Below are 12,977 nucleotides of genomic sequence, written 5' to 3'. Positions count from 1 at the left end.
CCTCTGCTGGCACAGTCGTGCAACTGCGGAGGGTGCTCGGGCGGCAAAACCCCTCCGGGCACCTAGAGGATCCTACGCGGGGTCCAGCCATCTGGGGTTTGCCCTGCCTAAGGTGTCCTTACTTAAATGATGCTTTTGCGCCATGCTAAGAAGGGTAGCTTGAGGTCAGACAAACTCTCTTGCTGCGTGCCTACTTTCTGTTCCAGGTCTCCTCAAGCTCTGATGTGTGGCAGAGCCCTGGTAGCCTGAGCAAGAGGTAGGTGTGTGCCACACACTGCTCACAAACACACAATGCAACATGTGTGCTACGTGCTTCTGACTTCTCACCTGCCCTGTGACTGCTCATTTCAAAGAGTGTTGGGCAGCAGAAGGTCCCCAGGCCCTCCATGGGCTCTAACTCTGCAGAGCAACCAAAGCTATTTACATGTAGAGGGGCGGCAGGGAAGAGGTCCTGCTTGGCCAGGAGAGCAGGAGCTGCTGCTGTGTGTTGAGATTGCAAGAGCCAGGGTGCCACGACCAGGTTTTAAGCAGCGACCGTGCACCGTGGAGCTGTGGGAGCCCCACAATTTGTTTCTGAGGTGCCTTTGCCTCAGATACCCCTCTTTAAGCTCTGCCTGCCTGGTGGGGTTGTAAATATAGAAACATAAGCCCTGTGGTTTTTTTTTTTCTCCAAATATGTCCCTCCCATCTTAGCATCATCTGTGCAATTCTTCCAGCTGCTCCTATACATGGTATGACCTTTTTTTTCCCCTTCCCTTGCTCTCCCCTCCCACTCCCTCCATCCCACCCTGCTCTCTTCCCTGTTCAGCGCAGGGGTCTGGGGCCAATCAGCTCCTCCAGATGATCAAATGTCACTATAAGTTGACAGCTGCATCACCTTGGGACGCTCGCAGATCCCAGCCTGCCTGTCCCCTTCAGCAGGGAGCTCCGTGCTTCTCTCCACTCCTCCCAGGTAAGTGGGAGCCCTGGTGAGGGATGCCAGAGAATAAAACTGCAGAGGGGCTGAGCCTTGGTTTGACTAGAGAAGCATCAGGGGAGGACTGGGGTATACTAGATCCAGGACAGGATCCTAAGGAAAAGGCAGTTTTCCTTCTTGGCTTTTGCTAGGATTTGTGTGAGGCTCATGCCACTTGTGGAGATTTGGGTGCTCTGAACCCAAGGATTAGTGGTGGGAGAAAAGACCCTTCCAAAACTAAGGTCCAGGCTGGGAACCAAGTGGCATCTCTCAGGGCATTTGGGAAAACTCGATCCAGCAGTGGGAAGGAAGTGCTGTCCTTCCCTCTCCTGTCATCTGGAGAAAGGGATGGCCAAGGCAGGAGGGATGAAGGGCAGGATGATCACGGAGGCGCCGTCGGGCGAGGAGGGCTTTGGGGTTTGGGGCTAGAGGGAGACCTGAGAACCACAAATGTAGTTATGGAAAACTGCCCCCTTCCACAGAAAAGAAGAAAACTGGGGAGAGAAACACAGTCTGCCAGAAACTACCCAGCAGTTCAGAACACAGGGAGGAGGCAGAGGGATGGAAGAAATATGGATTTTAAAAAACATCTGTACATACTCTTTACATAGAAAAGTATATGTATATATTTACGTGTTTAATACACGTATTTTTTAATATATGTATATCTGTGTATAAAATAATAGATTCAGTGGGTTTGCGGCAGCTCCTGCTGGGAAGGTGTGGCCATGGGGTGCTCGGTGGATTATACCCCTAGTCCTTGCCTGATAGCCGTCCCTGCCAGCTCCCATCACCCATGCATGGCCACTTTCGTCCTTCCCCCTTTCTGTATGGCTCTTGCTACCTTGCCTCCTTGTATGGCCTGGCTTGGGAGGGGGTGATTGACAGGTGGGTTATTTCCAGGGATGGCCTGGAGGTGCAAGGCAGCCCATTCCCCCTCCCGGGTGCATTCTCAGCTGCTAAGAGGCTTCTTGGGATGTGCTGGCTCTGCTCTTTCAGGCAAGGGCAGGAGCATTTGGGGCCAAAAGGGACGTGGCGTTCCTGCCCACCTGGGGCTAATGAGGATTGGGATATTTGTCCTTCCAGCCATGACCTGTTTAGCTTGAACAAAATGCAGAAAATAACCTTTGCTTTCACCTTTAAGGGGTGGGAGCAGGCAGGAAGTTTTTGGTCTGGTGAAACTTTCCCATGTGTTTTGATTTCCTTCCAAATGGTGGGCAGTATTAACTAATTGATTTTATTGCATCCTTAAACCTCAGACAGGAGCAGACCCCATTTTTCTGCCACTGTACAAACAGAATCCAGTTATAGCCTAAAGGTGCTAACAGCCTAAATCTTCGGCTGCGTTTGCTGTATGTAAAGTAATTTCCACCAAAGGGTAATCCCGAGCCAGCTGGAGACTTTCCATTGCCTTCAGTGAACTTAATCCTGATGGCAAAAAATACTGCTCTTAGCGGATTGCTTTCTTTATTGCCTTCTGGATGTAAATATTGTTTTGTTTTGTTGGCTGCTTTGATGACAGTTAGCTACGTGGACAGTACTGGGCATCAAAGAGCCCTTCTCGTCTTGGGTGGCTGGTGCTACTATGGTCTGTGTTTTGTCCCTGGCTTCAAGGGGCCAGATGGCTTTTGAATGCCTCAAAGCAGACAGACACCTCGTTCTTCTTGAGGCGAGACCTTTTTGGCTTTCCAGCCAGGGCAACGGCTGGAAAGGTACAACTTTAAATGCCAGTTCCTCCTGACAAAGTGACCAAACTTGGCTGAACGTTTGGCCCTTGCAAGGCTGAAATCTGCACCTCCCCCTGGATTTTTTTTTTTTTTTTTTTTTTGTCCCCCCTGTCCAAGCCTGTGGAGTTTCTGCATCTGGCTCATCTCTGCACAGAGTCTGCCAATGCACTTGTTATTAATTCATTTTATCCGGGGCCCAGAAACCCCCTCAGGGTTGGGGTCTTATGGTGTCAGGGATGCTGGCATTCTCGCTCGGCGTTTATAGCACGTGGACAGATGCCATGTAAAATCCCATTCGCATTTGCAGCGCTTGGATTACCTAAGGTGTCGGATCTGCGTAAACTGGTTCCTGCAGCGGAGCCAGTTGCTATTGTTGTGGGAGCTTTTGCCCATGGCTCGGTAAGTGCAAGTATCCCTTACTTAGAGTTGTAAAAATCTTTATCAGCCTAGATTTCAGCCTTGTTCTGAGTGTGGGTGTGGGGTTTTTTGTTTGTTTTTTTTTTTTTTTTTTTTTTTGTCCCCCCTGTCCAAGCCTGTGGAGTTTCTGCATCTGGCTCATCTCTGCACAGAGTCTGCCAATGCACTTGTTATTAATTCATTTTATCCGGGGCCCAGAAACCCCCTCAGGGTTGGGGTCTTATGGTGTCAGGGATGCTGGCATTCTCGCTCGGCGTTTATAGCACGTGGACAGATGCCATGTAAAATCCCATTCGCATTTGCAGCGCTTGGATTAACAAATATGGAAGGGCGTAGGGGAACAGCCAATGTGACAACCCTCAGCAAGATGTCCTTAGAGCTAAATTGGAGACTAGATGAGCTCATTCCAATAATTGTTAATGGAAAGCCTGATTGCAAAGACTCCCATTGACTTCAATTGCCTTGGAAAGAACAGCATGCGCTGCATTACGTGCCTATCCTACACTGAACAGACGTTTGCTCTCTGCACACATACGCAGGGCTCTCAAGCTGATTTCTTCTCCAGCATTGAGCAGTATTACTCTTCTTGCCACTGGAGTGAGAGGAAAGAAGAATTTAGCCCAAAGCCCTTTAAAAGTCCCTTTTCTTTTTTGCCTCCACCTTGGCAAGAAGGAAATCTGGATTTATAAATTGAAGGCAGAATCTGTGGGAGGACTGGTCATTGCCCCGAGTCTTTAGAGATCGTGCATTTTGGAAGGAGCCAACAGCTGGGCATCTGGCAGGTTCCCTCTACGGGCTTTTGCCAAGTGAAGCTCTGCTGTCCCGCTGCGTAAACCAACATACTGTCAAGCGTTATTACTAATTGCTTGAATAATTTTTGGAGGCTGAAATGAGATTGCAAACTTATACTGCTAGCCACTGTGCAGAGAGCAAGTGGAAATCTTTATCCTGAAGATTTTATGATCTAGGTAAAAAAAGACCAGGGGAAAGAAATCAGAGGTGTTGTAGCATCCAAGTAACAGAAGAAGCAGCAGGAATTGATGCAGCAGAAAAGCCATTTAGGGACTTGAAATTCCTTCCAAACACGAAATTCCTCCAAGATTCCTCCTGTCTGGTGGGGTTAGAGTCCCCAGCATACTCCTTGGGATGGCTCTTGCACTTGAAGACTGGGCAATCACAGCTACCAAGTCAAAAGCAGCCAAGAGATCATTGAACACAAATCTTAGGTGTCCTAGAAGTAGAATCACCCTCCTGTCCAGCTACTCAGATCAGGTCATAACGCAGCCATTGCTGGCACTACTTCCAGGGTGATGGTGAATTTCAGAAAGAGGATAAAGAAGGAACAAGAGGAAAAAATGCTGGCTGTTTGTCGCTGTTTAGAACACAGGGTTTTAAAATCCCGTTGGTGTTAATGCATGGTGCCCAGGGTCATTGCTGGGGAATGGAGAGGATCCCTTATAGGGCAGGGTTGGAGCCTATGGGATTACTGCCTTCCTCTGAAATAGAAAGCTGCTGAGCTGCAGTTGTTCGTTTTGAACCTAAGTCAGCCCACCTGCTCCTTCAAGACGTCTCACATATATCAGCTGAGTAATGAAGTAATGAAAGCCATGGTTAGAGTTGCCCAGCAAGGAGGGGCCTGGCTTTCTAATTTAAGACCCACCGTGGATTTGGAGGAAGCTTTGGAGGTCCTTCCCCAACTCCTCCTCTGCCATCAGGGCAGCTGATTCTTTTAGGAGAGCCATAGCATTGCAGCGAGGCCATAACCAAACCTGGTGCAGCCCTTGGGTGATATTGCGGGGCAGTGGCCTGCCCCCAGCCCTGACTTGGGCTGTGCAGCAATGCGAGCCACCACGCTTCACTGCAGCCCCACAGCGCGAGGATTGGTTGCAATAAATACAGCTGATTATACCGATAAGAATTGCCTAACCAGGCATTTGGCCAGATCTCCTCCTAAACTAATCAACAGATAATTGTTCATTCATTCATCAGCTGTATAAGCCAGACACTACCACTTAAGGCACTTTTGGGTGCTGACAAATAAATAGTTATCTCTGGGTATACTGGTAGTTTCAGTTATTTTTTTTAGCTCTGACTAATGCTTTGGAGTTGGCGCCTTCCTGCTTCCGGAAGCGTAAAAGAAGGAAAAATGTCTCTGATCTTGCTGGAGCAATGGAAATGTCAGATGGGTGCAAGAGGACACCCGTCTCCCTGAGCTTTGGAGTTTTGTAACTTAAAGCCAGGTTGATGGGGCATGTCCTTCCAGATGATCTTTTCCTCTCCCCCTCTCCTTGTCCTCTGACCTGGCTGGCAAAGGTCTGAGCAGTTCCCAAAATGGTAGTGTTGGTGGGGGATTGGCTGCTGTGTGGGAAAGCAGGTGCCTGGCTTTTTTTGTCCTCAAATGTCAACCCATCTGCTCCTGCCTTGGCATTTTCTAGGAGGCGCTTCTGGTAATAACACCTTTTTTTTTTCTTTTTCTTTTTTTTCTTTTCATCTTTTGTCTAGAAACTCGCTGCCAACATGTCTGATACTGAGGAAGTGTAAGTAGAGAGAAAGCCACCTGCGTGTTCATCTGTTCAGCTTGGCTCCACACAGTGGAGTGAGGGTATCCCCATGGGAAGGAGAGGCTGGGTGCCACTCCATGCATGGCCCAAAGCCCTGCCCCCCCAGGTACTGGGGAAGGGCTGTCTTGGATTTGGGGTGTCAAAGGGTCCATCGAAGTTCACCTGACGCCTTGTCTGTCCAACACAGGATGCCCTTCAAACACCTCCACCCAGCTCAGCCTGTCCTCTGTGGCCATGGCACTACACACAGAAGAGGGGGAATTAAACATACAGTGTAGTGGAGGAGCTACCTTCTGCCCTGGTCTAACAAATCTAGAGTAACATGACCAAATCCAATGGGGTCATTTCACGTTTATGCATCAGTAGGTATAGAGGGGAGATTTAGAGCAATCACAGGATCAGAGGCATCATGGACAGACCTGCAGTGGTCACTTAATCCCTTCCTCTGCTATGAGGCAGGCTCAGTTCAACCTGTGTCATTTTGTCCAGCCTGCTCCTAAAAAAAAATAATCCAGAGATGAAATTTGGCACCTTTTTCAAGCAATGCCTAGCTAACATGTCCCTTGTTTAGGGTCCAGCCCCAGGGCTGCTCTGGGCTTTGGGTTTCATGCAAGGTGAAGGCAGAGTAGGAGAGGCTGGCAAGTAGGGGCAAGGAACGGGAACAGACTGCAAGACTTACATTGCTACAGCCATGGGATAAACGTTGAGTATCATCTGGCTTATCCCAAATTTTTATTAGATGGCCCTAAGGTTCAGGGAGCCTGAAGAAGAAACAACAGATAGTGCATTGGGTTGCTTCAGTATATGGTTTAAAGCTTGGCGCTAATACGGAGTGAAAGGAATATTTATCCAGTTTCAATAATGTTTCTTCTTCTCTCACAGGGAGCAAGGAGAGGGTAAGTCTTAAATCTGTCTCTAATTGCTTCCATGCAAACCTGCAGCATTCGCTGACCGTGCCCGTCTTCTTTCTGCCCATTGTTGCTATTTTAACAAAAAGTGCTGGTACGGTTAGACAAATCTGAGGGGTTTTTTTTTGTTTTTTTTTTTTTTTTCCGGAAAAGTAATGATTTTAATACACTAAAAACCAAACAACAAAAACACCACGAAAGCAAAAAATCAAAAGCCCAGCCAAAAATTTTTTTTTTTTTTTTTTTTTTTTTTTGCGCGTGTCTGTCTGTCACCAGCTTCTGGTGATTTTAGTCTACTTGTAGCCCCAAATGGCCACCCTGGTTGTGGGAGACCCTGCTGGTTTTTGTAGGGGCACTGCCATCTGCTGGCAATTTATTTTGCAGCTTTTGTATGTTATTTTTTTCTGTTTTAAAACATAGAAGCCCATAATATATACAAGCAATATACACAGAAATATACACGCTTGTTTTCTTTGCTGTTTTATTCATACTTGGAGGCCCTCTCTGCCACCTTTTTCCTTCTAATGTGCATGTACGCCTGGGTTCCCAGTGCCCAAGAAAAGATTCAATACAATATCGCCCTCCTCCCCCTTTATACCTCCTCTTTCTTTCTCAAAGTAATTTTATTTGCAATTTTACTCACTGACTTGGAAGTAGCCTTTCAGAGGCCATCTTGCCCAGTATCCCTGTGACAGCAAAGGGCTCTGCCATGGGTAATGCCCTACTGATGCGTCAAGGCTGATGGTTGATTTGTTCTGCTTTTTTTTCCCCTCCCCTATTTCAATGCAGAGGAATACGAAGAAGAAGGTAACAAAAAACCGTGGAATGTATTTTATCTTTCTTTGATTCTTGGTCCTGCTTTTTCCTTGTCTGTTTTTCACCCTTCTCTTTGGTGCTTGATGCTAAAGGTGATCTGAAACACTTGATCAGTAACTCAGTCGGAAACCATAACTGGCCAAGTAGGGGCCATGATGTGCAGAGCATTCACGTTATGGTGAAACGCAGTATATGAGCCATAGGGGCTGGCTGTAAAGCTGGGAGCTAACATGTCTGTAAACTCAGAGCATTTTAGAGCAGGGACTGGCGCAGAGCCCATACAACGTATCATCAGTGAAATCCCACCATTCTCATTTTGGTAATGTCCACGCATTGAGTTTAAACTTCGAAATTGAAGAGATAAGCAGGTTGCCCAGCTCATGAGGAGCACCAGACAAGGCACTGCTGAGGATGGAAATGGCAGGGCAAAAAACCGACTGGCAAGAATGAAGTGTTTTAATGCGCTTTTAGCTGGCAAAAGGTGATTTGACAAGCTGCGAGAGGCAGAGTGCAGATCTGGAAAGATGGAGCATGAAAAGCCCTCCTCACCTGAGTTGTTTCAGCTTTTGTAGAGAACTGGGAGAGGAAGATTTTTAAGATGTATTGGCATCTTTGCTGGGCACTTTTGACACTTCAGCTTCAGTTCAGGCAAGCGTGGCTGCTGGTTGTCATCCTCCATTTTCCCAAGGTCTCTGAGACAGAGGTGAGGGCCAAACTCTGGGCTTTCTCCCAGTATCTTAGTCTTAGTGTCCAAGACATCTGCTAAGGAGTCAAGAGTGAAGCTTTTTACTGGGAGGTGTAGTATTTATACATGGAGTGTATGAGACCAGCTCTGAGACAGAGACTTGCCCCGGTGCAGAAATGTCCACCTTAGGGATTTTATACACAGCAGAGTTTTGGTGGTTTTTTTTTTGGCCACAGATTCCTCCACATTGCTGCAACTGGCTAGTTCCCATCAGTGATGGTGGGAACAGAAATGTGACTATGCCCAGGCTCAGAGTAGTTCCTACTCTAAAGTGCCCCTATGTCTCTAACTCCCCCAGTATTGCTTCAGAGGTGGCTCAAAAAGCCCTACTTCAAGGGCTTAAAAAAAGAAAATAGAGACACCAAATGAGCTGTAGAGGTGCCTTCAGTCATCATCATCATGTCTCTAGTTGTGCCCAGAGGGGCATAGCCAGGGAGGTGAAGGTGGTATTCATGCTCCATCCTTCATACCTTGTCAAATGTCCAAAGAGTAAGCAAAGGGTGTTGTTCCTACAGACAAGCCTTCCTTGTTTTGAAGACAAGGAAGGATAAAAAAAAGGAGAAGCATTTCTTCTTGCCTTTCTCCTTCCTACCCTAACTGTCTCCTTTTGGGTTTCAAGAATTTATGATTAATATGAAATTAATAGGCAGGTGACTTCCTATTTTTTTTTAATCCGCATGACTGTCTCCACTGAGGTGTATCTTCTCCTTGCTCTCCACTTTTGCTTGACCTTTGTGTTATCTTCCAAAGTCATCCATTTCCTTTCCATGTAACTTCTCTCCATCCCTTTCTAACTGCTTTTTTTCTCCAGGCCTGAGCTCACCCCAATATCAGTTTCTAACACTTTTCTGTTTTCATTTTCCTGCTTGCTGTTACTTCTTGTCCCATGACACTTGCCACCTGAAGCTCAGGAAGAAGGTATGTGACATGGCTTCTGCTTGCTTTCTCTTTCAGTGTGGAGGAAGAATGTGTGTTAAGAAATCCAGAGCAAGCGGTTCCCACCCCGTGGCCGGCACTTGGTCCCGAGCCACAGACATCAATGCAATGATGGACATTGATGGCACTTACTGAGCTGGTGGAAATTTGGCCTGTTGGTTTTTTTTCTTTTTGTTTTTTTGTTTGTTTAAAATAACAAACCGAAAGATTTATATATATAAATACACACTGTATAATATGTATAATATACACACACACAAAATTTTTATATATATATGTGTATGTATGTATATGCAAAAAACCAAATAGTTGTTTTGGCCTACCGTTTTTACTGAACTGCTTGCCTTTTTTTGGTGATAATGGTGTCAAGTCCCTTCCTTTCTCTCCAAAAGTTTAGATTTTTTTTTAAAGGAGAGCAGGACACCCTGCAAAGTTCATATCCATCTGTTGAAATTCAGGACTGAATTTCTTTGAAAACCCCCAAACTGATAAATATCGGTGAAAATTTTTCACCATTTGAGAAAAAGATGTAAACCAAAAGAAATGCAGCAATATTATTTTTGGTTAAGAATTCACCAAAAGTCAGTTTTAGGAAATTTCAGCCAGCTCTAATAAGGAATAAAAGATTGGATGCCTTTTTAAATGTGGTTTTCATTTGTGGTCACATTCCCATATTTCAGTAACATTTATAACCCCATAATATGCCTATAAAAATGTTAATTTTAATTCTCTATCACCCTGTAATTCCATCATTGTGTATTCTTACCCGTAATGGCCTGGGAGCTTGGCAAACCTCAAGAATGTTCCAATAAGATTTTTCTTGTTTTAATTTTCTCCTCTCATTCCCTTTGCTGCCGTTTTCCCACCCGCAGAAGAGGTTCAAGAAGAAGGTATGTGAAACAGCTTCTCAGCCCTCCTCTTTCCCACAGCGGGGCTCGGTGCTGATGTGCGCCTCGATTTTGCAAGGTGGTAGAAGAAAACAAGAGGCAACAGAAAGATGCCGGGACAAAGGATCTGTAGGCAGAGGGCTTTTCTTACTCTTGCAACAAGGGTGCCCCATACCCTCGTGTATGTGGGCACACACCTCTGCTGCTCCGGTTTCAGGGAAGGAGCAGCAGGGGAAATGTGGATACCATCCCCTCGTCCGAGCCACTGCAGGCTTCGAGGCTGATTTTTTAGCTCTTGGTGTTTGTAACGCTTGTCGTGGAATAACTGGGGTCTGGCTGTAAAGGTTTCTATCAGATGTCAACTGCTTTCTCCTACGCAGCTTGGCAGATAGCAGTCGGATGGATTTTGAAATCAAAATCCATCTGTGGTGAGGTATGTGTGAAGGCCATATGCTACATACTACATATTGTATAATATGTAATATTATATATAGTATATTGTATATATTATAAGTTTATAGACTATAATATATAACATTATATATAATATGAATAATAATACTGCAGAATGCAGATCTTATTAATTATATCTATGTAGATGCTGGCAGGTTACCCCAGCGGGCTCCCCGCGTTGCTCGCAGCCTTTGCAAAGTGGGACCGGCAGGGCAGAAGAGGGGATGGAACAGAAACCCACCCTTTGCACTCGAGAGGTTTGGGATGTGGTGCTCCAGGTAGCAGGAGCCAAAGGGTGTGTTGGTTCCGCATTTGCAAAGCTTTGTGCTAAGGGCACATCCAAAACAAGGGTAAACCTGTTCACAAGACTCTGGGAGACCCTCTCTGAATAGTTTGTAGGGTTTTTACAGCATCCAGGTCCTGAAGGTTTTACATTCCTTGTACCTGTGCGCGCTTTGGTTGCCTGTCTCCATTTCATCTCCTCCTCTCTTTCTCTATTTCACGCCCTCTGTGTTTTTTTAGACCCCTCTGTTGCATTCACACACCCTTTAATCTAACTGTTCTCGTTTTCCATCTCGTTGCTCTTGCTCCCTACCACTTGATGAAGCTCATGAAGCAGGTACGTGCCATCGCCTTCTGAACTGCTCCCAGCCATCTCCTTGAGAGTGGGGGGGATTCAAGGGTGGTGCGAGAAGAGCAGGGCACGGTTACTTTGCCTTATCTCTCCTGTTGTCTTTGCTTTCCACCTCTCCTCCATGTCTGGCTCTGCCACAGGCTAACACACGGGAACAGTCTTGGTGCAAGGTCTGGTAGATGTCAGCTCGGTGGTAACCCAGCCCCTCCTGCCGTGTGCCGAGCTCACCATAAAGCCCATCTGGGAAATGGCAGGAGATATTGTTCCTATAAAACTGGATTTAGAGGGAAATTTCATCATATATTATTTGAGCTTATTGTTAGATTTTCCCCTCTCCAATACATTTTTCCCTGTTCCTTTTACATGGTGCAATTTTTCAACCACGTGTGCCTCAAATTCCTTCTCCTCCTGGCCATTAGTGCATCCTTTATCTGGGATAAAACTTTTCCCTCTGGCTTAGCATAGTTTTCAGCCTGTGTAATATCAGCCCGTGTAATAATGTGTTTCTCCTAATGTTCCTTTGCATCCTGTCCTGTGGTTCTTCCCACCTAAAGAAGCTCAGCAGGAAGGTATGTGATGTGACTCCTGAATTTTAAGAGTAAGCTCTGGTTTGGCCAGTAAGCCATAAGATGGTAAAAGAAAATAGGAGTTAAAAATAGACATACTAATATAGAATAAAACTTGTCACCCTTTTGTCTTTTGTACTCCCTTCATGTTCTGTCTGGACACTGAACGCACTGGCAATGCTACGTGGTAATTGTTGCATTAAGAAAAAAAAATGTGTGAAAACTTCTAGGAAATGTAAACCTCTTAAAAGGATGAAGACTGAAAAGCCTTCACTCCAAGACTGGCTGGGTCTCTCTGGGAGGCTTGTTTTGGACCAATTAGGGTGGGTTGGGACTCTGGATGATGTGCAGATGTTCCCATGGTTGGTCTGCTGCTACAGCAGCTGCAGAGAGGATTTTACTGGGCTGATGTTCTTACGTCTGCCTTTCCACATCCCTTTTTTCAGCTTAAACCTTGTTGTATAAAGCAACTGGTGACAAATTTGATGCTTGAGCTTTGCAAATGATTAAGGATGGTGGTGTTCTTCGTGCAATGGAGTTTCCATGCCACTGTATCACAGTAGTACATGCAGCCACGTGCCACCAAAAACCTGCTGGCCTCGGGTTGTAAATCCACTTGGGAGAGCCATGAAATGGCATGCTGCTCTGGGCTTTATGCAGGACTGCAGGAATGTGCATATAAGAGAAATATCATCTGATACAGCCACTTAAATCAGCTTTTAATGTCTCAGCCCATTTGTGCCCTCACTTCTATAGTGCTTTTGTCTCCCTATTCATTTTATTTCCTTGCAATATACTCTCAGGCTTTCCCTTCCCCTCCACTTTATATGAGTGAAGGATGTTCTGATGCTTCTAATGTTCTTGTCTTCTTTTGCATTTGCTCTGTGACTCTTCCCACTCGCTAAAGCTCACGAGGAAGGTATGCACCATTTCCTCTTTTTCTGTCAGAAGCAGTAACGTGTGCAGGAATTCTGGAGGTGGTTGAAGAAGAGAGGATGCAAAACTATGCTCTGTGTGCTCGCTGACAGCTGCTTCGCTCTCGTAGAATAAGAGGCATGATGAGTAACAGGCACTAACCACTGTTGTGAAACCAATGCCCGCAGCACAGACTGGGGATTGCTTGTATATTCCCCAGCGCTCTGACTTCCCTGACCAGGTTATCTGTATGATAGTGTTCCCAAAAGCATTTCCTCTACACCACGCAGCGGGGCTGGAGGTGGCACAGCCGTGCCCTGTGGCAATGCCACGTCCCTCGGTCGCAGACACCTCTTCCTCCTGTCCCCCCGCCACCGCGCAGAGACAAAACTCGCTTTGGTGGCTGATAGTCTGCTGATGTGGAGAGACTGGCATCTTGAAGTCATGAGCAGCAAGT

At 46.2% G+C, this 12,977-nt stretch overlaps 1 protein-coding gene across 26 annotated transcripts in view; it reads left to right on the top strand.

The window, feature by feature from the left end:
* Positions 1 to 828: 828 nt before the first annotated feature.
* The window catches only part of TNNT3 (troponin T type 3 (skeletal, fast)), a 30,912-nt gene continuing 18,763 nt past the window's right edge, over positions 829 to 12,977 (top strand). For 6 of the 26 annotated variants that reach the window (XM_014960029.1, XM_014960034.1, XM_014960027.1 and 3 more), the window contains exons 1-6: positions 833 to 952; positions 5,602 to 5,636; positions 6,543 to 6,556; positions 7,358 to 7,375; positions 9,036 to 9,047; positions 9,938 to 9,955. In XM_014960029.1, coding sequence (XP_014815515.1) covers positions 5,617 to 5,636; positions 6,543 to 6,556; positions 7,358 to 7,375; positions 9,036 to 9,047; positions 9,938 to 9,955 — 82 coding nt within the window. In that variant the 5' untranslated portion in view covers positions 833 to 952; positions 5,602 to 5,616. Of the gene's footprint in view, positions 953 to 5,601; positions 5,637 to 6,542; positions 6,557 to 7,357; positions 7,376 to 9,035; positions 9,048 to 9,937; positions 9,956 to 11,012; positions 11,025 to 11,593; positions 11,609 to 12,512; positions 12,525 to 12,977 lie in introns of all 26 variants that reach the window. The other 20 variants (XM_014960035.1, XM_014960030.1, XM_014960028.1 and 17 more) reach the window with 15 other exon arrangements.

The sequence above is a fragment of the Calidris pugnax genome, unplaced genomic scaffold, assembly GCF_001431845.1.
Source record: "Calidris pugnax isolate Ruff unplaced genomic scaffold, ASM143184v1 scaffold435, whole genome shotgun sequence".
NCBI lineage: Eukaryota > Metazoa > Chordata > Aves > Charadriiformes > Scolopacidae > Calidris > Calidris pugnax.
This window is presented reverse-complemented; position numbering and strand designations above follow the sequence as displayed.